This window comes from Lepisosteus platostomus, chromosome 6 (assembly GCF_059453375.1).
Source record: "Lepisosteus platostomus isolate fLepPlt1 chromosome 6, fLepPlt1.hap1, whole genome shotgun sequence".
Lineage (NCBI taxonomy): Eukaryota > Metazoa > Chordata > Actinopteri > Semionotiformes > Lepisosteidae > Lepisosteus > Lepisosteus platostomus.
In genome coordinates, this window is record NC_142616.1 from 28,189,446 (window position 1) to 28,212,864 (window position 23,419).

The 23,419-nt window shown below is 36.1% G+C and overlaps 2 protein-coding genes across 3 annotated transcripts in view; one reads left to right on the top strand and one right to left on the bottom strand.

The window, feature by feature from the left end:
- Positions 1–18,940, top strand: part of LOC148661439 (wings apart-like protein homolog) — a 45,327-nt gene extending 26,387 nt beyond the window's left edge. For both annotated transcript variants that reach the window (XM_088635181.1, XM_088635180.1), the window contains exons 6-20: positions 77–172; positions 723–878; positions 3,426–3,562; positions 4,073–4,184; positions 5,111–5,338; positions 7,690–7,801; positions 8,842–8,939; positions 9,422–9,498; positions 11,866–12,041; positions 12,449–12,564; positions 12,930–13,091; positions 13,790–14,003; positions 14,382–14,470; positions 15,521–15,616; positions 16,088–18,940. In XM_088635181.1, coding sequence (XP_088491307.1) covers positions 77–172; positions 723–878; positions 3,426–3,562; positions 4,073–4,184; positions 5,111–5,338; positions 7,690–7,801; positions 8,842–8,939; positions 9,422–9,498; positions 11,866–12,041; positions 12,449–12,564; positions 12,930–13,091; positions 13,790–14,003; positions 14,382–14,470; positions 15,521–15,616; positions 16,088–16,153 — 1,935 coding nt within the window. In that variant the 3' untranslated portion in view covers positions 16,154–18,940. The remainder of the gene's footprint in view (positions 1–76; positions 173–722; positions 879–3,425; positions 3,563–4,072; positions 4,185–5,110; positions 5,339–7,689; positions 7,802–8,841; positions 8,940–9,421; positions 9,499–11,865; positions 12,042–12,448; positions 12,565–12,929; positions 13,092–13,789; positions 14,004–14,381; positions 14,471–15,520; positions 15,617–16,087) is intronic.
- A 388-nt stretch (positions 18,941–19,328) lies between these two features.
- On the bottom strand, positions 19,329–20,728 carry atoh1c (atonal bHLH transcription factor 1c). Its single transcript, XM_088638149.1, has one exon. The coding sequence runs from the start codon at positions 20,599–20,601 to the stop codon at positions 19,855–19,857; it is 747 nt and encodes a 248-aa protein (XP_088494275.1). The 5' UTR covers positions 20,602–20,728; the 3' UTR covers positions 19,329–19,854.
- Positions 20,729–23,419: the final 2,691 nt, after the last annotated feature.

Genomic DNA, 23,419 nt, shown 5'->3' on the forward strand with positions numbered 1-23,419 from the left:
TTATTTTATGTGAAATACAGTGTTTTTTAAATAGGTTTGGTTACCATCTAATACCGTTTTTCTCTGTCTATTTTAGTCTCCCACTAAAGCTGTATATAACGCCAGACACTGGAACCGGCCAGAGCCTGAGGAGTTGCCCCCACCACCCCTGCCCCGATCACAAACTGCTCCAGTGAGTAACCCCCTCCTGCCTTAACAACTGGCCAGCATGTCATGGACAGCCAGTGGGGCATAAACACTGAACACACAACATGCTGCCTCTGACTAACGAACTGCACTGCAAGCTGGTCTCGCAAATGGTCTTTAGAAAGGCCCTATTAATTTACAGAGCATTTCTGTTGAAAGGCTGCCAAGTTAGCAGAATCCATCCGGTTTAAATGAGACAGCATACATCTGGTGGTACTAATGAAATACTCAAAATATTTGTTTTTGAAAACTAGATCCGTTTCTGAATTTTAAATATATTGAGATTTTTTTTCCCCCATCTGTATGGATCTGTGTGGGTTTTTACATTTTGTAAGAGCAGTCATTTGCCGTTAGTTTTGCATTTAGTGTATCTTTCAATATACTCAATACACTGCACATTTTTATGCTTTACTCAAATATGAATTTTGTAACATTTAACATGTTCTGCTATTGCAGAGTAAAATCTTTATTGAAGATTGTGTTTTGCTGTTTTGTGTTGTGCCACAAATAAATTAGCAATTTCTTGGCTTTTGCAGGCAAGTTTATCAACGAAGGAAACAAACTCCCATAAAGACGATGGGCTGTTCAAAGCTCCACCACCACCACCTAAAGTAATCAAATCTGTGACTCTGCCAACCCAGCCCTACCAGGATATTGTCACTGCACTGAAATGTAGGAAAGAAGACAAAGAGGTGAGAACATCAGAACCTATTGCTTTTAGCACTCTTTGTAAAGAGTAGATTCTCACCAGCTTGCTTGCCTTGAATGCTTTGTAATAGAACTTTCAGGAGTCCATTAGATTGTTACATGCATTATTGCCTTTTAGAGAACTAGAGACAAATGTTTGAGAATTAGCTTTCATTTCTGAGTGTTTTTATTAAAGCAGTTAACGTTTGACTGGGTAGTTAACAGCCAGTCTCTGGAACGTGATGTGTAAAAAGACTTTTGCTTTTCTCTTTGTAATAACTAGTTTGATCTATAAACAAAGTAGACATTCTAAATGGGGTGGGCAGAGAGCCAGTGATAAAGCAAAAAGCCCTTGACAGCATTATGCAGTGAATATAGTTAAATTGGATTTCAGAACTTTGTGTAGAACTCAAACTTTTATCACTTCCATGCTAAAAAAATATATTAATTCTGACAGCTACGTAGGACTAGTCTCAGGAAAAAAGTCGTATTCTAGGGAATCAGATTCTGGTTTTTCATTTTGCTCTTGACCAGAAGAAATAGTCTTCATTCTAACAGCAGATTTGATGTTCTCCAGTGTTCTGATGTGTTCCTTTGAAACCCCTTGACATTTTAAATGTGGAAATGCAAAGGGGGTAGACTGCCACCTAAAAAAGTATCTCAGTTCTTTTTTTTGTAGATGATGCATAATTATATGATCAGGTCTTTCCTTTATGATTTTACACACTGGCTTGTAGTCTGTTCTATAGCCTTGCAGAGTTTTGTAAATTAAATCTTGAAAGTAGAATTTAGCACATTAACCTTGACAGTATGTTTTTGGATTCTGCATTTGGTGGGTAATTTTTGATGCAATATTTTGCAAGTGCATAGGAAAGCCATCTTAGTCTCATCAAGAGCAAAAAAAATCTTTACAGGATATTCTGATGCAGTTAAAGGATTCAGATTTTTTGGAAATCGTCCAATTACTACCATTATTCCAGTTAGTGAATTCAGAATTCAAGGGTCTAATTAAAGTGAAATTGGCTGAGAAATTGACAGTTTATGAATTGTATGAGATGATTAGCAACACAATCTTTCGTACAGTTTTCTCATCCAATTGTCATTGAGAAAATCTCAGCTGCCTTTTGTAAAGGTATTTAATAAATTTGCAGCAATAAAGTAACTGTTAATCATGTGAACAAGTGTTATAGTCCATTGGTTGCTCATGTTTTCTACTAAAGCTTCTTTCATTCTTGTCTGTTAGTGTTTTAACTTTTTTTTTGCTCATCACCTTGGGTTTTCATTTCCAAATCCAAGTGTCCCGTTTCATGCTTCTGATGTTTTTGTGTTTTTTTTTAACTTATGTGAGAAACCTCTTTTCCTCTGTGCCATTTGCAATACAGTGTTGACACATGATGAGGAGAGAACACCTTAATGACAGGTGGTAATGTTCTTTTAACATATCTCACCACATTTACAAATCTCTTTAACACTTTCCGTAATATGAAGTATTGCTACAAATATGGTATAAATTTAATCACCAACTAACGAACAACTGTAGGACCTCACTATAGATTCTACTGTTTTATTTATGACAATTAACAGTGAGACCTCGCAAAAATTTGGACATACTTCTAAGTACAGGAACAAGTAATAGGTTAATTCCATGCTGAAAAGAGAAGAAAGAAGACAATGTTTTGGCTGTGGAGCCTTATTCGGGTGTGAGAAGGCTCCACAGCTGAAACATTGTCTTCTTTCTTCTCTTTTCAGCATGGAATAAACCTATTACTTGTTCCTTTGCAGCCTATGCATGCTGACACAGCTACCCACCTGAAATACTTCTAAGTAGAACAGCAAGAGACAATTTGTATGGGTTTTTTTAGAACGCAAAAACAAAATTGGAAAATTCTGCAAGAGAGCTCTTGCTGAGCTGTTTTTGGAAGAAATGGGAGAAATTACTTCAAATTAAATGACAACCTTGAAGTGATATTTTCAGGTTTTATGTGTTGATCAACATTATTTTTTACTCAGTGAAAATGGCATCTAATAACCTGACATTTTGTGCAATTTTCACAATTTTAAACTCATTCTAATTATTGCAGGTCATTTTTGTATCATGCTTTTTCAGTCTTATGGATTCAAACATTCTTTCTTCTGTTTCCATGTATCTCATACAATTCATATGGTTATCCGAGTTGTCCATAAAGATATTTAGAACTAGCAGGATTCTAGTAGGATTGGCATTTTCTTCTTACACATTCACACCTTTAACAGGCATCGCAAAGGTGTTTTAATGGAGTGTGGCAGTGACATGAAAGCTGAATTGATTTGTACTTGACAGATCACAAATCTGTCAGAAATCTGATATAAAAAATGTATATTTTGAGAAGGTCATATTTGCATATTGACACATTATTCAGATCTTTGGTCCAGAGTTGCACATGCAACACAATGTCTGAAAACGGGCAAGCATATGGAGATGCTAGTCATTTAGGTTGTTGTAAAATCCGTAAGTCATGCCTCTGTGTCTTCTGGTGGACAACCCTAAAGCTGCCTTTTTCTTGTTTTGGCAGTTATATACTGTTGTTCAGCATGTAAAGCACTTCAATGATGTGGTGGAGTTTGGAGAAAACCAGGAGTTCACTGACGACTTTGAGTATTTAGAGACGGGTCTGAAGAGCAGTCAACCCCTCAACACACGCTGCCTTAGGTAAGGCACTAAGCAGGTTTGTAGGAGAGTAACATGGCATTATGCACACTTTAATTCTATAAAAGGATTGTACTGCTAATTGTTGCACAGTACTGATCAATTACATCACTCTTATGATGATCATATAACGACTGAGCAAACACATCATGGGTAAATTCATGATTAACATTTGTCATCAACAGTAATCTTTTAGTTACTGTTCATTGTAACAATTTATTGAACTCTACCATAACTTTAGGCTCTCGCAGTTCAATCTTAAACAGCTACTAGTATGAAAACCATACGTTAATTCACTATTTAATGAGATTTTTTTAAGTGTGCTGTTCCATAATCAAATATGAGATGTTCAGATATATGTTCAGAAGTATTAAAACCTCTACTCATTATACTATCAAAATATCATAATTAAGCTCATTAGACCTTGTTTGGAAAACTGATGGACAAGTGTAGGCATTTGTTTCCGTACTACTGGTTTTTCTTCGTATTCTAAGTATTATTTCTTATTTTCAGTATTATCAGCTTGGCTTCGAGGTGTGCCATGCCTAGCTTCCGAATGCATCTGAGGGCCCGTGGAAAGGTAGCACAGGTCTTCAAAACACTGAATGATGCCCCACAGCATCCGGTGCGTATAATGGTTACTGTTAACATCCCTGGACACTTCATTAAAGGAGAACTGCGGTCCCAGTTTCTCAGACCAGTTATTAAATCTCCGATACAAAATAAAATCATTGACCATTATAGAAGAATTATACAAATTTAAAATTAAGCACAAAATTGTGAATTTTGTGAAAGTACTGTAAGTCATCATGTTGTCAAAAACTTGCATTCTAGTTCCCACAAATTGCCAAGTGATGCGGCCCTTCCTGTTCACTATTCACTGTAATGACTAATTTAATGTAATGTACAAGCAAATATGTACAGCTTGTGCAGCAGACATTTAACCACAGAAATGTTCCAATATGATCTGCGTGCAGAACTGTCGAGAGCAGTATTTCTATTGGATTAAAAGAGGTGTATTCACAAGCCTGCTTATTTCAGTATAATTAGGCTTCAACACGTCACCAGATGTTTTGTTGCCTCATTCTGAATAGCAGTACATGGTGCTGCATGTACCTAGACATTTAGTCTATTTTATTATATGAATTAAAAGTTTTACTAATTACTGTGTATATTTTACTTTCATTGTGGTTCGAAATGCACTCATCAGTGCTGGTTCTTTCTAACCCCAAAATGTAAAAATAGTGTCGCAGTTCCCCTTTAAGAAAAGCAACAGTTAACACTTTGCCTCTGTGGCGATTTTCTTTGTTGCCCTTAAGATTTCCTCTCTTAATTCACTGTCGGGGGATTTCATTAATTCAGTACACCATATTCAGGCTAAACCTTTAGAGGCTTCACAAAATTCAGTTGTTCTTTTTGATGATTGTTCTCACAAAAAGAAGTTCACAAAAAAAGTTCTCAACCAGTTATGTCATATAGCTTTTGGGGTGGTGAAACTTTGAGTTGGATCTTAATATGTGCTTTTTTAATTCCTAAATGCTTTACTTTCAGAATCTGGCCCTGTGTACAGCTTCTCTAATGTACATCCTGAGTAGAGACCGGCTCAATATGGATTTGGACAGAGCCAGCTTGGACCTCATGATCCGCTTGCTGGAGTTAGAGCAGGATGACTCTGCAACTGTTCAGCTTAATGCTAAGGAAATGAGCAAAGTGAAAGAAAAGATACGGAAGTTGTGTGAGACTGTGCACAACAAGCACCTTGACCTGGAGAACATTACGGTAAGCAGGTGGTTTATGAGCATTTCATGAGTTTTGCCTGTAAAAAAATTGGGCATTAATGGGTGTTGATCATTGGCATACTTGCTACTGAGATACATAGTCACTTTTTTGTCTTTAGTACATTTCTACATCTTGGTGTTTTTAGTAGGTTGGAATTGGATGTTAATCTAATAAGTAATTAAATATGTAAATAAGTCAGTTTTTGGAGATTGTAGTTAAATGAAATGACATTTACTGCAAATTGTAAATGATCACTGATGAGAACGTGAAATCTATGCCGACAGTCTTTGCATACTTTAAGAGTATGCAAAGACTCTTAAAGTGCTGCTTTGATTTTACACTTAAGACACTAATATAAGCATCTGCTTTTGTTGTTCTTTAGAAAAATTTGGTTATCGGTGAACGTATGTAATATGTTTTGAATATGTATACATTGTGTATGTATTCTCACGATTGAACAGGGATGATAAAGTGGCATCAGGCTGAAGAACATAGTGTCCATTACACCCTTCTGACTCTCCTATTGATTGTATAAGAAGTATTAGTTACTTTGATAGGATAGAATCAATGCACTGTCAACAGGCAGTTCCTGATGTGTTTTGGGTTAAATATAAGAAAGTCTATTCAAACAATATGAAATCATCTTGCTTAATGATTTTTTTTAAAGAATGTTGCCACGTGATCAGTGAGTATTCATTAAATTAAAAGTATATAGGGCTTCATCTACATTGTCAAAGTGAGATTTCCATGTACCTTTTTTGTTTCCAGAATGTTATTGTGTTCTATGCTTTTAACTTTGCCCCCTCTAGTGGCCACCTCTGTACATGTTTTCTATATTGTTACATATTTTTTACCTTTGAGTTCATTGGAATAACTTTTAGGTTTTTAGTCTGAAAACAGAAATGAAAATTGTGGTGTAGTTTGCTTCAATCTCCCGAGTGGTACTGCATTCACAATTGGTACACCTAAATTTTTGGTAAACTTTTAGATTGAATTTCAGATGATGCTGAATTACAATGAATACAAGCCTCCTATCTGGGCTTAATAAAGTCATCACAAGTGTCTGCGTAAAACTTTAAAGCAGTTTGTCTTAGAATTACTCTCAGTTTTTTTTAAGTTAAGTTGGTTCATAATCCTCATTTTTGCTGAACTGCTTTTTTTGTATCTCATATTGAACTTGCCTTTGCATTTAAATTAGATATACCTTCCAAAGTAATGCAGTGCAGTAGAAGAAAGTAGAGAGTTTATAAATCTGTCCAGAATAATTTTTCTTTTGCTTCATAGAACATTTTTTTCTTTCTGAGTTCTCCTGTATCTAATAGTGGTAACAGTACTGTTATAATAGACACATTTATGCTTTTTTTGAGATGATAAATGATCCCAAACTAATTAGATGGTTATGTCCTTCTGTAGTCTTTACGTGTTTTTATGTTAAGGCTTTTCTTTAACAACAGGTAGTTTCAGTTACTAAATCGTTGTTTTGTAATTTAAGATATTAAACACCACCCTTTATTGGGAAATGTAATGGGAGAAAGACTCAGATGTTTATTAAATATTAAAGTAGCCTTTTGATGTTTTGTATTAAGAAATGATAGACATGGTCAGTACAGAAACCTCTAAGCAACACTAGGTTGCTAATGTGCAGTGTTAGTAAACTAGAATATGACTCTTCCCTCTTGACCAGAATTTCTAGACCATTGTGGGGGAGTGGTAGACTGTATATCTTAAGAACAAGTAATAGGTTTATTCCATGCTGAAAAAAAGAAGAAAGAAAACACGTTTCAGCCATGGAGCCTTCTTCAGGTGTGAGGAACCTGTGTTTTCTTTCTTCTTTTTTTCAGCATGGAATAAACCTATTACTTGTTCCTTTGCAACCTACACATGCTGACACAGCTACCCACCTGAACAACTGCATATCTTGTTTAGCATGTTAAAGACCTTGATCTGTCCTTTTGATGAGATGTTAAATCAAGATCTTTACTACTTGGTCATTAACTCTTCAATAGCACTGTTCAAAAGAATCATTCCTGGTTTTCTGGCAAAATTTAATCTGGCCTACCTGAAATACTCCCCTTAATTCAACTGAAGTAATTTCTGACTTCTCTACACCTGATTTGCTGTGTTGTGGTTGCTTGGTGCACAAAGGCTACTGTTCACCCAAGTGACTGCTACTCTGCATATTGGATGATGTGGAGTCCCCTACTATATGATGAAACACTTTAGGATGAAAAGTGCTATATATTGATACAGTTGATTTAAAAAAATACACCTTTGCCATGCATGGTTTTATTAGCATGTCATATTCCGTGGTGTTGCTGAGAGTCCATTAACATTGTGTTATTTCCTTTCAGACAGGACACTTAGCCATGGAAACCTTGTTATCGCTGACCTCTAAGAGGGCTGGTGATTGGTTCAAGGAGGAGCTTCGGCTACTGGGCGGCCTGGACCACATTGTTGATAAAGGTAGCTTGTATTTCCTACTTAGCTTAGTGAATGGTCTGGGCCAGAATAAGTTGAAAACTAAAAAGTTTATCTGAAAGGTCTTTGCACTTGGGTTTGTGTTATTTTTCACATCTTGGCTTTTTAAGAACCTAAAGATTGGGATATTTTAAGCCAACAATATAATAAGGTAGTGACCTTTTAAGATATTTAACAGCATCAGAAAGGCCACAGATAAAAGGAAGCCATTTCCCATTTTATGTTTAGTTTTATTTTTGCTGGCTGCATGTAACATTCTGCAGTAGTCTAAATTAAATGTCATCTGCTTGGTGTTTTCCAGATTACATTTTATTTTGAATCATTTTGAACCATATAGGTATTTCCCTGAAAACCTTCTGCTGGAAATTTGGGAATTAATCTATTAAGAGGGACTTTTATTTAAAAGCCTTCTGAAAATCTAAATACACCATAACATAAGGCCTGTGTCCATTATTGTTGTTGCTTGTTCAAAAAACTAAATGAAACATGATGTACCTTTTCTCAATACATCTTGATTGTTTTATGGGTTCTAGTTCGATATGGGGATATCCTCTAGTTTTAATTGTTTCTCTAATCCCATAATGGAAGTAACATTTACAGGTCTGTTTACGAGGTTCAGTTCTGTCAGCCTTTTTATGGATGATATTATGTTAAATAATGGTATTACACCTGTCTGGAGCTGATGAGATGAAACCATAAACACAACTCTTACAGCAGACAAAAAATCTGGTTGCCTGATGTTTTTTAGGTTTTATTGAAATAGAAAGTTGTAGTACTGGTTTGGGTTCAGTGTGAAAAATTGGGAATTTATTTGAAAAGCTTCTTAATGGCTAGAATGACAGATTTACAGTTGAAACCAGTGCACCCAATCAAGCAATGCCAGGCTAACAAAAATATGCCCTTGCTTGGTATTGCATTAAATCTTTTAATTTGCTTATAAGCTTTTTTATGTGTGATTCACTGTTACTTTGTGAAAGATAAAAAAAACGACTAATGTGCAGTGAATCTCTCAATCTTCTCCATAGTAAAAGAATGTGTGGAAAACCTTAGCAAGGAAGATGATAAGGAAAATCTTGTGGCTTCCTTATGGGGAGCAGAGAGGTGTTTACGAGTGCTTGAAAGTGTAAGTGATTTTTTAAAAATTCATTATTTTAGTTTGCAGAGAACTTAACAAGTAATGTTATGCTGGTTGACATAAAAGGTCAATCCAAAATATAACTAAAGGAAATATTTTTTACAGCTATCACATTTTATTATGTAAATCTAATTTTTTTAATATTGGAATAAAAGTTCAGCTTCCATCAGATGAAAATATGTGAAGCTGAAAATTGAACAGTTTCATTCTCCTTTTAAAAAGAGACAAATGATGTATTAATTCAGAATCATTGCCACATGTGGCCTATAAAACTAATATAAATTAGAACATTTTAAGGCTAACCTGGATAAGAGTTTTAAAGTAATCAATTAGTATTTCACTGTGGAAATATTTGTGGTTTTTAATCTTGGAAGCTTTCTGTTTTAAAGAGTTTTTCATTTATACTTAATGACATAATGAATGTAGACTTGAGTAATCAGTGCTCATGTAATCACTACTCTCTGATGCAGGTAACTGTTCACAACCCTGAGAATCAGAGCTACCTGATAGCCTACAAAGATTCACAGCTCATAGTCTCCTGTGCAAGGTGAGTTCCTCAAACATGCGAACATTTGCCATTGTGTCCACAATAAAAATGTAATGCTGTTTTCAAAATTTTCCAAAAGAGCACAATTAAAAAAACTAATTTACATTATTACTGTCTACCAAGCCCAGATCATATATACAGGGACTTGTAGGGAGCAGGCAGAACATTGTAAAACAAGTTCTTCTCATTACCTATATTAGAAATGTTATTAGTAATAAGTCTGTGTAGCATGGGCTCAAAACATCAACATCAGTGGCAGTACGATGTAAATGACTTCTGTCTTTGGAAACTTCTAGTTGTATTTAAATGGTGTTAACAGCCTTCGCCGCTTTAGAGTATTCCAATACTTGGCTCATGTATCTTCAGATGCCATGATAGGTACTCTTTTAACCGAGATATAACATTTGAATTTGTGTACAGATAATTGATTTTTGTTGAAAATTTTGTTCTTTGTTGTGGCTGATAGTTCACTTTAGATAGATACTTTATTGATCCCGTGAGGGAAATTGCAGTGCAACAGCAGCTTAACACAGCAACAGTGTGACAAATGACACAATAATAATAATAGAATACAAATCAGTACAGTGAGAAGTGCACCACGAAGAGTTACTCACAGTCCAGGACACACAAAGAACAAACTAGAACAGTTTTTCTTTCCACTGTATCTTTTGCTCAAGGTTTTCTTGGTTTTGTAAATGTTAAAGACATTGGCCAAGTAGCATACCGCCTGAAAACTGGATGAAAATGTGTACATGCATGTTTAAATTCACAAAGCTATTGTAACCACAGAGCTGATTAGAAAATGAAGTGCTAGAGCATTGTCTCCTTTTAACACCCAAACTCCAATGCCTTCAAATCCTCTCCTTCTGTTGTCACACACCTTGTAATCCTGAATTGCCTTTATTGAAAACTCTGTAATCCTCTCCTACTTTCATCAGGGAATTGCTGCTTTCCTGCATCTGTAGTCCTTATTTTTTTACTTTCTTTTGGATTTGTACTGCATTATGGTGCTTTGTGAGTGTAAATGAATGCATGACAGCATATAATTAATACTTCTTTAGTATCCCGTTTCTAAATATATTAAATCATTTTTAAAGAATGTCTTATTCTTTACCTTTTAATATTTTGTTGGTGTTGCAACCCATCTACACATTCAGTGGAAAAAAGAGCGAGGTTGTGGATTTGCTTTAGTCACAAAACAGTGAATATGCCTCTTGTCACCATGATGTTTAAGTACCTTCAGAATCAACCAGCTGTGGAAAAGTCTAGTACAACGGCCTGTTTGTTGCAGGACTTCCGCTTTTAATAGAATTAGTAAGTACCAGGCAGGGCATGACCAGTGCTTAGTGTAGGGGTATAACCCTGGTGAACTGTGGTTGCACTGTCCGCATTCAGACAGAGGGGGCAAGGGTGAGTCAACAAAGCCTGCTGTCAGGCAGACCTCCCTGCCTTCATTAAGCTTCTCAGTAATTCAATTTAATAGGATTGGAGGAAGGCTTTATACAGACATCAGACCACTTAATGACTTTTTTTTATAAAAAACATGCCACCTACTGTTTTAGTTCTTGTGTATATGCAAACAACTTCTTGATGCTGTTTTTTGCAGTAGTGTTTCTAAGTACATTTTTTGTTGGGACAATTTAAATCTGTTTTGTCATATAGTATGTTATACTGGATAATACATTTCCAAATGTACTTTTCAAGAATGTTGGTAAGCTAATGCAACTTTTATCAGATTTGCTGTAAAAATTATAGAAATTGTTTTTCATTGTGCGGTAGGTGAAGCAAAATCAATTATGAAGTATAGTAATTATAATTCTGAAACTGGGTTATCCTGTTATTTTAAGCATTATTTGTGATTTATGTAATAATTATCAGAATTTTAACTAAAGATTTTAACTTATCTTTACCAGTGGTGTTATTTTTGTGACAAGCCAGATGTAAGAATCATTTTTTCATATAGAATTGATCTTAAGCTAAGAGCTTTTTTATCTGACACTCCTAAATGGTTTGTAATTATCTTGCTTTATATCTTTTGAAGCCTATTGTTTCTTGTTTACAACCATGATTTGTCTTCATTGTGAAAGACATTTTTTCTGGTCTTAATCTGCCTTGACGTGGATAAAAATGACCAGTCCTTGCAACAGATCTACCAGAACCGGCCACTGTGGTGACTGCATTGTGCTGTTTTTTTAAGTTAGACAATAGATTTAGTACAGAATGGAGAAATTGGTTAGATTATTATACTTTGGTTGTTTTCCCCTTTTAAGTTAGTGTCCTTTTCTTGTTGATTTCTAAAGGGCTGTGTCATGTATTTACAGCAGAGATTGAACTGCCTTCTCTTGAAATGTTGGTGTTTTGTCACAGGGGATTGCGGCACTGTGAGGAAATGATTCAGAGATATAGCCGTGCAGTCAACAGTGTCTTCTCTTCAGATGGCCAGTGCCTGCCACACTGCAACTCTTCCAGCAATGTGGGTAAGGCTGTGGAGGACTGCATGAGGGCCATCATTGGAGTCCTGCTCAACCTTACGCATGACAATGGTAGGTTATTCATCATGGAACAGGGTTGGCTTTTTCTCCTTATTTACAGAATGGGTTAATTTCTCTTGCTTTGCTCACTTTCATCATTCCGTCTGTTGTGGAGGTGAAGCTTTACTGCATTTGCAGTTTATGCAGCACATTTTGACAAACTTAATCTTCTGACTGTTGATCTACAGTATTTTGTGCACTGTATGTAAATTAAGAATGTTTAGGCATGCAAGGAAAGGCTTAATATTCTGTACTACATCCCAAATCCATAAAGCTGTAAGGATTAGTTTTTAAAAACCCAGTGCTTGCATTTCCTCTATAATTACTGTAAAGAATATCCAAATTAAATATAAACTTTTACCAAAGTCCTTAATTAATAAAAGCAGCGATGTGATATTATGCCTTTTATCCATTTTCAGAGTGGGGAAGCACAAAGACTGGAGAGCAAGATGATCTTATTGTAACAGCATTGAACTGTGTTCTTCGAGTCCCACAGTACTTACCTCAGGAGCAAAGATTTGACATTAGAGTACTGGTGAGCACATTACTTCTTTTCTGATTGTTATTTTACTATAACTAATAAGTACTGCACAGTTGACTGTGCTTTTACACTCTCCAAACTGCTGAATGTTTTCACTATAAGTACAGAGAGATACCTAAAAACCTAACCTTTTCTTCTAGCATTATGGAACTTAAAGAAGTGCAAGGCAATGAGTATGTTATGCATTTTTACTGTTCTTTATGATTTAGTTTCTTGGGTAGCAGTTTTTTTCTGCTTTGACATTAATCGTACATTAAAATGTATGTAGTTTACTGTATCTGGTTTAGTTTGTAATGTTTTTTCTTCCAGTTGTTTTGGTTTATCATTTCTAATGTTTTGCTTTTGGTGTTGCTGCATAGGGCCTGGGGCTTCTGATTAACCTGGTGGAATACAGCGCCAGGAACCGCCACTGTCTTGTGGAAATGGAAACCAACTCTGCCCCCTTTGACTCTGTCTGTCTAGCCGAAGGGGAGGACCTCAAGACTGAAGGCTCAATGAGTGCCATTGCAGCACTGGTGCAGGTTTGTGCATTTTTTTAGAGTTATAAATCTGTCAGCAAAGATATTTTCTGTTTGAATTTTTGTCTGTGTGATTTGTGTATGAAGTAAGAATGTGGCTGAAAATTCAGAATAAAATATTTCAAAATTGTAAACATTCAAATACCAGTTAAAGTCCAAAAAGAAATAGTTACAATTTACTCACTCCTCATAAAATTAAGCATTCATCACTTTACACATGGATAGTACAATTGAAAAATGCAAATGAAGGTCCTATCTTTCACTGTTAGGACCTGTTCTGTTCCTACTGATAGACCTAATACCAAATGCATTTAACAATGAAGACTACAGGAGAATGTTTTTAATATCTCCACATATTCCTTAAGATCTTTTAATGTGGCACATAGTGTCTTATAATAACTTATTAATAGGGATACAATATATTTAGCATTTACTAAGTGCTAGTGTGAATGTCCATAAAAGTTAAGATTGAAATGCTGTTCAGTTTTCCTAAATTTTTACTTTAATTTTAAGACCTTTTAGAAGTAAAATATTCAAATGCTGAAAATCTTAATAAGAACACTCAAACACCAAACTCTTTCAATTTCCGTTTTATAATATGAAGAATACACTTAATAGATCTTTTCTGTGCTGAAGTTTGTTGGAGTCTGTGTTCTTCTCAGCCATGTGAAAAGATGTCTCACTGGATTGTCTGTCTGCAGTTGTTCTTGCAGAGGGAGCAGGCAGCTGTTCTGGCAGAGGCAGAGACTGATGAGTTCATCAAAGAAGCTCCCAAGCAGCAGCTGGACCAGAGTGGGGAGTGGCAGGAGACAGGTGGCGAGATCCAGTGGGTGGCATCAGAGAACAACAGTAATGATAACGATAAAGAGAAAGAAAAGAAAGAGGAGGAAGATGAGGAACTCGACCTGAATAAAGGTGACCTTCACCTCCATTTTTCCCCAGAACTCAGATTTACAATCCAGTTATGCTTCACTGTTCCTGAAACTTTTTATCATATATGCCCTTAAAAACAGTCAAACCTCATAAAAACAGTCTATGGTTGTAATTGACATTGCTTAAGGATCTATAGATGTTCAACTTAAAATTGAAAATAGGGAATAGCTGTAAGCTTTGATCTTGATTCTTCAATTTATGAATGTTACAATAAAACAAGTACAGTTTTAGAATCCAAACAGTTAACTGGCATTTCGGAGGTGGAAAGATTATTTTGTCGTTTTGAATATGTCGGTATATGCAAAGAAAATGAGTCTTTTTCCCTTATTGTTGAGCTGTTTCCCCCCTGTGTTTCTGCAGCTCTTCAACATGCTGGCAAGCACATGGAGGACAGCATTGTTGCTTCATACACTGCACTGTTACTGGGCTGTCTCTGCCAGGGGAGTCCGGTATGCCATACTTCCTGAGATACTGAACATTACTTTCACAAAACTGGCAGCAAGGCAGTGTATCAGATCTATGCTTTCAACATTCAACACGGAAAAAGTTTCCTTGATTTACATCTGAAAATGTTTGCTTAATTACAAATGCTGCATTTTTTATAATAAGATCACAGTACTATTTTTAAGATTTAAATGTATTGTATTGGTTACTCTCAGAATCCATTAACGTTTCTTTGGTTTAAATTAATAATTGTTTCAAAATAAATGATTTCTAAATGATTTTCTGCATTTGTAGAAATGTGTATGAATCATAGTGAAATTCATTATTTCTGCCTGTTTAACTATACATCTTAATCAGCAAAGGGTATAATCCCATTAAGAGAGAATTAGCATGACAGTTTGGTTTACCCTCCTAAGCTATTTCTGAATTTGAAATAACTTTAGGTATCCCAGAAAGCCAAAAGGTTTTTAGGAAAACAAATTTGCCTTCAGGTCTCAAGGGTTAAGAAATTAATAGTTAATTTAAGTTTTTTTATAGAGGATATTAGCAAATCAAGACTTCCTAGAGCTTTGTTTAATTAAAACTAATGTGCTTTTCAGTGTTCCTTTAGTTTATGATTTATATCTTTAGCTATGTGTCATTAACACCTCAGGCTATGAAAGGGATTTATACTAGTTTATGAAGGAAAAGATAATGTCCTAAATGTGAATGCTGCTGAGTGCTTCTCTTGGTTAAATCTGAAGAAAGCATTCCTTCCATGTGGAAAAAAAGGTCCTCGTACAATCTAGGTTTATAGTAGATAGTTTGTAGATGTGGAGGATCATTGTCATTGATTATCAACAAAGTCGAAAAATTGATGCTTGCATTTTGACTTGATGGTCAGTTATGCTTTTCATTGCAAATTTCTTGGATTTTTTGAAACTATTTTGAAAAAAATGTTTTAATATTCAAATTATAGCCATTTAAGAGTTTTTTCCTGATTGTTTCAAAGGGGGGGGACAATCACATGTTTAAAAAAGGTGTACGAGGCCTCATTAGCATTGTCTCTTTTACAGATGAATGTGACTACTGTGAGAGAAAATTTACCTAAAGGAGATTTTTCAATTATGACAGAAATGCTTAAGAAGTTCTTAAATTTCATGAATCTTACAGTAAGTGGCCCTCATTTTTTAATGTGATTTTTTTTCTTACATTTACTAGATTTTATTACCAAAATTAGTTACAGCTTTTACTATGAATTTCTTCAATATCCAGACCTATTATTTTGTCCTGTTATCATACACAAATATAAGATCAGTGTAAGTTCAGCTTTTCCATGCAAACCAAAATTGCAAGCTGCTTTTTTAATTATCTTAAGATGAACAATAGTTTTTAATGAAATGTTAAATTTAACATTTATACATTTAGTAGACTTTGGTGTGTGTGTGCCCTGTATGTGCTGAGAAATCTATTTTAATAACATGTACAAAACCTTTTACATTATATTCTTTGTCATGCTATTCCCAATTGAGCTCTATTAAAATGAATACTTTTTGCATGGAAACCAATGCTGCTTGAGGGAAGACAGCTTGTGTTATCCCTGTGTGGTAACCAGCTCTGCCTGTCTCTCTCCCTGTCTGTAGTGCGCTGTGGGGACTACAGGGCAGAAGTCCATCTCGCGGGTGATTGACTATTTGGAGCACTGCTAGAGAACGCTCAGCTTTCACTGGATCAGGCAGGATCATGCTGGAATGGCCTGCCCATAGTGAAAAACGGGAAGAGAAGCCAGCACATGCAGAATGGGGAGAATGAGACAGACTGCACCTTTTGTTGTGATCATCACTTCATAGAAAGCTTAATTTGAATTGATATGTATCAATACATTTTAACTAGTGAGTACAATGGTCTGCAATTAACAGAAACCAAGATAGCTGATTAATCTTTCCTTTTGGAATTGTGAAAATGTACAATAGGACAAGAAAACTGAATTGAAAATTAGCTTTTATGTACATAGATTTTTGAATACCAAAAATGGTGTCCCGGTCACACAAGTGAAGTTAACTCATAAGCTCAAACATTTACTACTCCTGTTTCCCACAGTAATCTATGAAGTGTGGTCAAAGATTGTAGTTTTTTATTGTAAGGCTTTGTAACAAAGGAATAAATTATTTCAGCCTAATTGCTATTAGGTAAAGGTTATTTGAGGAGCAAAGGTAGATGAATGTTTCCGTTCTCTTACCCGATACATAGTGATGATGTAAATAGTAAGCGGTTCATTTTTCAATTTTAGCAGGACTGATACATTTGCATGTCTTTGTTTTAGCAATGTGGGGAAGCACCTATCTGACTGGAAATGGGGAGAGAGGTTGGGGTGGGGGAAAAATACCAAATATTTTAAGTCTTTTGCAATGGGGTGAGGTTAGGGATGAAGCTTCCATTAGTTTCTATTTCACTGAAGTGCCTATGTGCCCAGTTTCCATCCATCAGACATAAAGTAGCAAGTTGGCCACACATAATCCGCTGAAAGGCGCTGAAATACTTAGAGCTTAGCTCTACCAAAGCCATTATTGCTTTTTTACTTATTTTCCAGTCCAAAATTAACTTTCAATAAACTATTAACAAAATTGTGTGTAAAAAAGCATTTGATTAGAAGAGGTGTAAAATGTCTGATGTTAAAAAAAATTGTTGCTTTTTTGATTGGGGACATTTACTGCCTGGGTAAATAAAAATATTTTTGGTTAAGGTGTGATGTTGATTTCTGTAATGACCATGGGTGAGGAGAAAAGCTTGATATTTCAAGATATTTTCTGATGAGCGTGATCTCAGGGCCATCCTTTATCCTAGAGTCTAAATCTCACAGATTTAGGGAACCGCAGACTGCAAAAGCTTTCTGCATTGTTACTATTTTGCAATTGTAGAACTGTTTGCCTCATCTCCATCATGCTTTCAATTTGATTAAATTACTTTTCAAAGGTAGAACATACTAATATTGCAGAGGTACTCTACTATGTAAAGTTGTGAAGTTTTATTTTTTTAATGCATACAAAAGTCTATTAGTAGGAAACCTGTCAGTTGTATATTTCCATAATGGCCCTAGAAGTTATTAAGTTCTTTTTATCATTCATGGTACTAATAAACTGTCAGATGACCTTCCTATTGAAATATGATACACCTATACAAGTTTAAGACTCATTTTCTTTCAGTGTGGTAGACAATGGTTTCCAGTAATGCAGACTGTTGTATGTTCCTGAACAAATGTGCAGCTCTCAGGCTTAGGGGTCAGATATTCCCCTTTTCACAGCCTATGTGTGGTCTGATGTGTTGAGGTTTTACTGGTATCTTAAGTAATAAAATCAGCAGGACTGGAAAAAACTTTTGAAATGAAGAACTTGAATTCAAAATAAATGAACAGTTCATGTCCTTATGCTAAATAAACTGTTTAGTTTTACCAAAATATCTCTTTGCAATGGGCAGTATCCAGAGAAAGATGTTAAGCTTTTCCTTTTTTTTTCCTTCAGTCTTTGACTATAAATGGAACCCTGTCTCTTTATTTGTGTTTTGGTGTCTGACTACTGCATAAGCATATGGGCTGAGCTCTCCCCCATGAACATAAGTATCTATGACTTTCTGCAGGCATTATATTGCCATGATTGGAATAATTTCATTGGGGGATCTTAACTTCTGCCTTTAATGGAAACCTTGAAATTTATTTAATCCTCTCGGATCCTGTAACAAGTGCAATAGTCAGATGTCTTTTTGTATTCTCCTCTTCCTTTAGGTGGAATAGATGTTAGTGTTAATTACAGCGGAGAGATGTGTTTGGAGGAAAAACCCAAATTTTAATTCCTGAAAGGCCAGTTGGTCCTTGATGAAATGTTTTCCGGAGTGTTTCCTAGCTTGTTTATTATTGTGACCTGCCAGATCTTGGTGTTTTGCTAGGTTGGGGTTAGAGTTGGAGTGACGAGGGGACTCAAAATGCTGGCAAGTGAGGACATGAATGCTTTTTGTTGCATTTCTTTTTTAATTTGTGTATATTTCAGTTTTGCATTGTTTCTGCAATGCTGTTGCATAAAAGAAAGTTTGAGTTCAATTACTTTTACATCCCATCTTAAATTAAAAAAAATTATGAACTGTAAAGCCTCTTGTAATCCAAGCAGATGTCATCACGTGAGACCCACACGAAGAACCGTTATTTTTCTCGTTTTTAAAACTGAAGTAAACGCTGCAAAGTTTTACAAGAGGTCTATTTACAAATCTGAATATGAATGGAAAAATGTATATATTTCTGTAAATACTGGCTATTGGAAATTAGAATGGTAGACTACTTTTCTGAATCCAATCCTATTTTTATTTTATACAGTATTTCTCAGTTGTGTTATTTGAAGTAAAAAAGCCAACTGCAGGAAGAAAAACAAGTTTGTACCAGTTTCAAGAATAATGTCTTTGGTTACCTGTACATAATTTTAACTCAAATAAAAATTGCTACTTTCAGTACATTTGCTGTTTCCATGGGTGGATCGTTATCAACTGTTTTTGCACGTTTTTGAAGCTATTCAAATTAACCTTTAGTGATAACGGTACACTAAACTATTTCAAACTCGTTCTTAACTATTTCATACAGTCGGTGTCATATCTAGCATGTTTGTTATGGCAAGAGTTACAGAGGAATGGTAACTGAACTAAGCTGCATCTTCATTCTAGACAATGATTCAATGTCTAGTTCTCGTCGTGAAGCACAGCTTGTGGTATGGCCATCTTTTGCAGTGATTACTTCTGCTGTAAACTGGTTAAATGGCAATTTTAAATTGTTTAACAAGGTACACGTTTGCAATGTTGCTTCTTTTTCGTTTTTATTTGTAAAACAAATATGATTTATAGTACACATTAAGCATGCGAAAAGCTTTTCACAATTATATAATATAATGATCTATGACTTAATAGTTAATGTAGCAAATTATTTTGGTGACGTAGCGCTGGATGGTTAAGACAAGCGCACAGAAATGTTAGACCTTACACCTAGGTAAATATAGAAATATTCCTTTACGGAAAACTGCCCTCGGGCGTAGTAACAGTTTTCAAAGTTTGAAGCGATTTAAAAAAAAAACAAATTGTATTACGGTTTTGCCATACAAGTATTTTTACTATATTGTACTCATTTTAGTTATGTTCTCATAGAAATACTAAGTCTGCTTTAACCATCGGTAAAAAACTAAACTTGACTGATTTTTCCCCTTCAGTTCGATCATTAATAATACCTAACGGTGCAGACGTTTTGAATAAGTACATAAAACTGAAAAACACGGTAATGGCACGTGCATTTTACATCTGCTTAAATATGTCAGACCATGGTTTAGCCGTGTGTAAAACGGCGAAAGATAACCCACAGCCCCCACCCCAGTTCAGTCCAATTTCATTTAGTACCGCTAGGTCTTTCCCAGAGGTTTAACAAACCCGTCATCTTAGTCTCCTGGGCTTGGCTTTTGCGGTCTCTGTCGTAAGTTTCTGTTCCATCTTTAAATCTTCCCACCTTGTATTCTGCTACTGGTTCGGAGGTGGTCGGAGGCAATCGTCTCTTTTTTTGTTCTGCCACATCATCGGATGACACAGTTTGATCCTTCGCTGGGTTCTCCGGGGACGCTGGCTCAGGGCTGAAACTCTCCTTTTCCTCGCATTCCGGCGGGGTTCTCCTGTCCTGAAGAATCTCTGTGAGAGTCGATATATATATCTGAGCCATCTGAAGGGTTTCCGACTTTGACAGCTTCTTGTCGCACTCAAGAGTCGGAATGACGCTCCGCAAACGGTCGAAAGCTAGATTTAACCCCAACATCCGTCTCCTCTCTCTGGCGTTGGCAGCTAGACGCCGCCGCTTCTGCGCCCGAGCTACGGCACAAGGATCTCGGTCTAGGTACCCCGGAGTGCTGGGGATCCGAAGTTCAATCATAGCACATGGAGCACACTGCGCCTTGTCCTGCACTCTCCTGGTGCTGAACGCTTGGCTCTGAATAAATGTCTGCACGGGGGATCCTTGCCCAATAAGTAAATGCAGAGAACCGTTTGGATCTTCGCAGCTCAGATCTTTCGCATTTCTGTAACCAACAAAGTCTGTATGTGTCTTTAACTCGCAACTAGTATTCAATTGGCTTTGGTGTCGGGGCATTATTGCTAACAAAGATGTACCACAGGTTTTCTAAAATTGTGGGAAAGAAGTTTAGTGTCTAAAGTTTTGTGACCACGGGGACAATTTATTGACAAATGCTAGTCGTACAGGGATGCAAGGGGCGGGTTAAGAGTCGTGTGCGAGAAACCAATAGAATTAAACCCATTAGTTTGATGATAACGGGAGGAAGTCTATTAACAAAGTTCATCAAAAGTGGATTAGGTCCGCCTCAACGATCACTCAAGACACGAGAGTATCCGGACTGAGTGCTGTCTTGACGTCCTTTCACTCTGAACACGACTTGTCTGTGCACTGCAGATAAACTGTGCATTGAGTAAAAAAGCTGATGTTGGAATAACAGCAACGCCACAATGGATAGCCCCTTAAAGTTCTATTGCTCCAGAAATTCAATGCAACAAAATAGAAACGTGTCCCAGTTTTCTGCTTGTTGGATATGCTTTTTAAAAAATAAAACATATACGTTGAGAATTCTTTAGAGTATCTTATTGATCGGCACTGAGAAAATAGAGCACCCACGTACTGTATACAGCAGAGAGTAAACGGAGTGAATTATCTTATCCAAGGATACAACGTCAGCTCCACACCTGGGGTCTAAAATCTGACCCTCCGGTTCGCGTCCACAACCCAAACCACTAAATTAATAAGTACGTTCAAAATGCTGAGTGGTTTTGTTAACTTTTATCTTCGTCTAATTGAATTTCCAAAAGCATTTTATACAAATGGCGAAATCTGATCCTGACTGTATATATAAATTTGTAACATAAATGTATTTATTAACATCTAACATTGTCCAGGACTAAGAACAAACCTCACAAATGTTTTATTTTTTAATACGTGGTAAACAATATTTTAAAAACTATACGCTTCTCGTGAATTTTATTCCTTAGTGCCTGACTTGTAAAACTGGAATGTTTTTGCATATAGATCGTAAGCACTTATAGATCTAATTAAACTGATTTACTGGATGCTTAATGTAAGATGAAAAGTCGGTAATATCGCTCTATCTTTTTTAAAAGGCAGTTAACCAACTTACGAATTCCTGAAGGTTAAAAAATAGTTGCATACAGCTGAAATTACATCGACGGAATCGTAATAACATTTCCTTTTCTGTAACATTATTAACCGGCTACTTTATTGGGCTTTGTTTCTAACTGGGTTTCAGCGCATGTGTGTGTCCCAGTGTCTGGTTTAGTGTATTTGTGCTAGACACAGACCCTGCCCCGGGGACTGTTGCTTCAGCTAACTGGCAGGGGAGGAAGATAATTGGCAGGTCATATCCGCAGCGTTCAATATAATCCCATTAGCTGGTGTTCAGAAAACAGTAGGGTCACTATTTTCATTAAATTCATTATATAAATCCCTCCTTCCACCACCCAGCACACATGACACTACCATCTTAAAACTGAAAGCTAAACGCAACAGTGGCAGCTAATGTTTCTGTAGCGATGGATGTCCTGGGTTTGTTCTTGACAGTTTTGGCACACTTCGCGTATTAAACGTAATGAAGCGTCTCATTGAACTAAAGAAAGAGGGGCCGAGATCAAAACCAGCCCCAGATAGTTAGATTAGACTCCCCCACCCCTCCCATGGGGAGAAGAAAGTAAGAATGAATGAATGCCTGTCAAAGAAGAACGAGAAAGGAAAAAAAAATAAAATAAAATTTTACTAAAGGGATTAACGGAGGACAAACTGCCAACAGTTCTCCCTTTTTTAAGTATGCCAGCACAGGGGCACTTTATTTCTTTACAGGACTCAAGTGCGAAGGGTTGCTGTCTTGACGGTTGAAATACACCCCATTGTGATGTTTCTCACTACAAATAAACTTTAAACCTCCACATTTTTAATGTATAAAATTACAATTAGTTTTTAGTCAGAAATGACAAAATATTAGCTACAAATATGAACTCGTGTATTCCCCAAAAGATAATAACAATTTGAGTTTTTTACTTGAAAGGTTGTAGAAATTCAGACTAAGTTAACCTCGGTGTACATATACTTTTTGTGAGCATACCTTGTAAGGCCATTGCCTCGAGCTGGTAATGAAAATGATTTGCTTCAGTATATTACGTATCTCTACATAGTGTGCCATTTGATTTGGCAGAAAACGATTCAGAAACTTCTACGTTGAATTACATTTTTCAGAGACTTGATCATCAAGGCTATTTGTGCAACAATGATCACACACACTGCTGTTCTGGTATGACAGGTCAAACTGAAAATGCAAATCAATACGAACCTAAAGGTCTACACTGAAGGATGAATGAAAGATAACCTTATTAAAATTGTTATAACTGAGAAACAGCGCGCATCATTATGGAGAAATGATTTAAGGGAAAATCAATTACTTTTCCTAGGTAACAAAACCCGATGTCAAAGCGCAAGTAGCCCAGACTTCTTTCCTGATGACACCATACCTTCTTCAGGTGTGTAAAACCTCCACGTCCAATTAACCTCTGCTTGCTAGTCTACACGCTGACGCAGGTCTTCACTCCAAACTTACCGTTTTAATTTTAATTGTATTTATATTTTAACCAAATAAGACATCATGCGTAATTAATAATCAAAAGAGCTAGGATTTATATGTCGCTTTTAACCCAAAGAATCTCAGACCAAGCGCTCTTTGCACGTGGGAGGAGACCCATTTCACCCAATACAGCACTTTTTGTGCGAAGTGGGGTTATTTGCGTACATTACATTTCAGTTTAACCCCTGTTTTTTTTTCAATTAGCCTCCATGTAACGTAAATAAATGTAGCTAACGAAATCGGGTCGGGTTTCACGTTCAATATTAAGACAGC

Bases quoted from the DNA above. Each gene is read 5' to 3' on its own strand.
- atoh1c (XM_088638149.1), bottom strand. From the start codon at position 20,601: ATGCCCCGACACCAAAGCCAATTGAATACTAGTTGCGAGTTAAAGACA.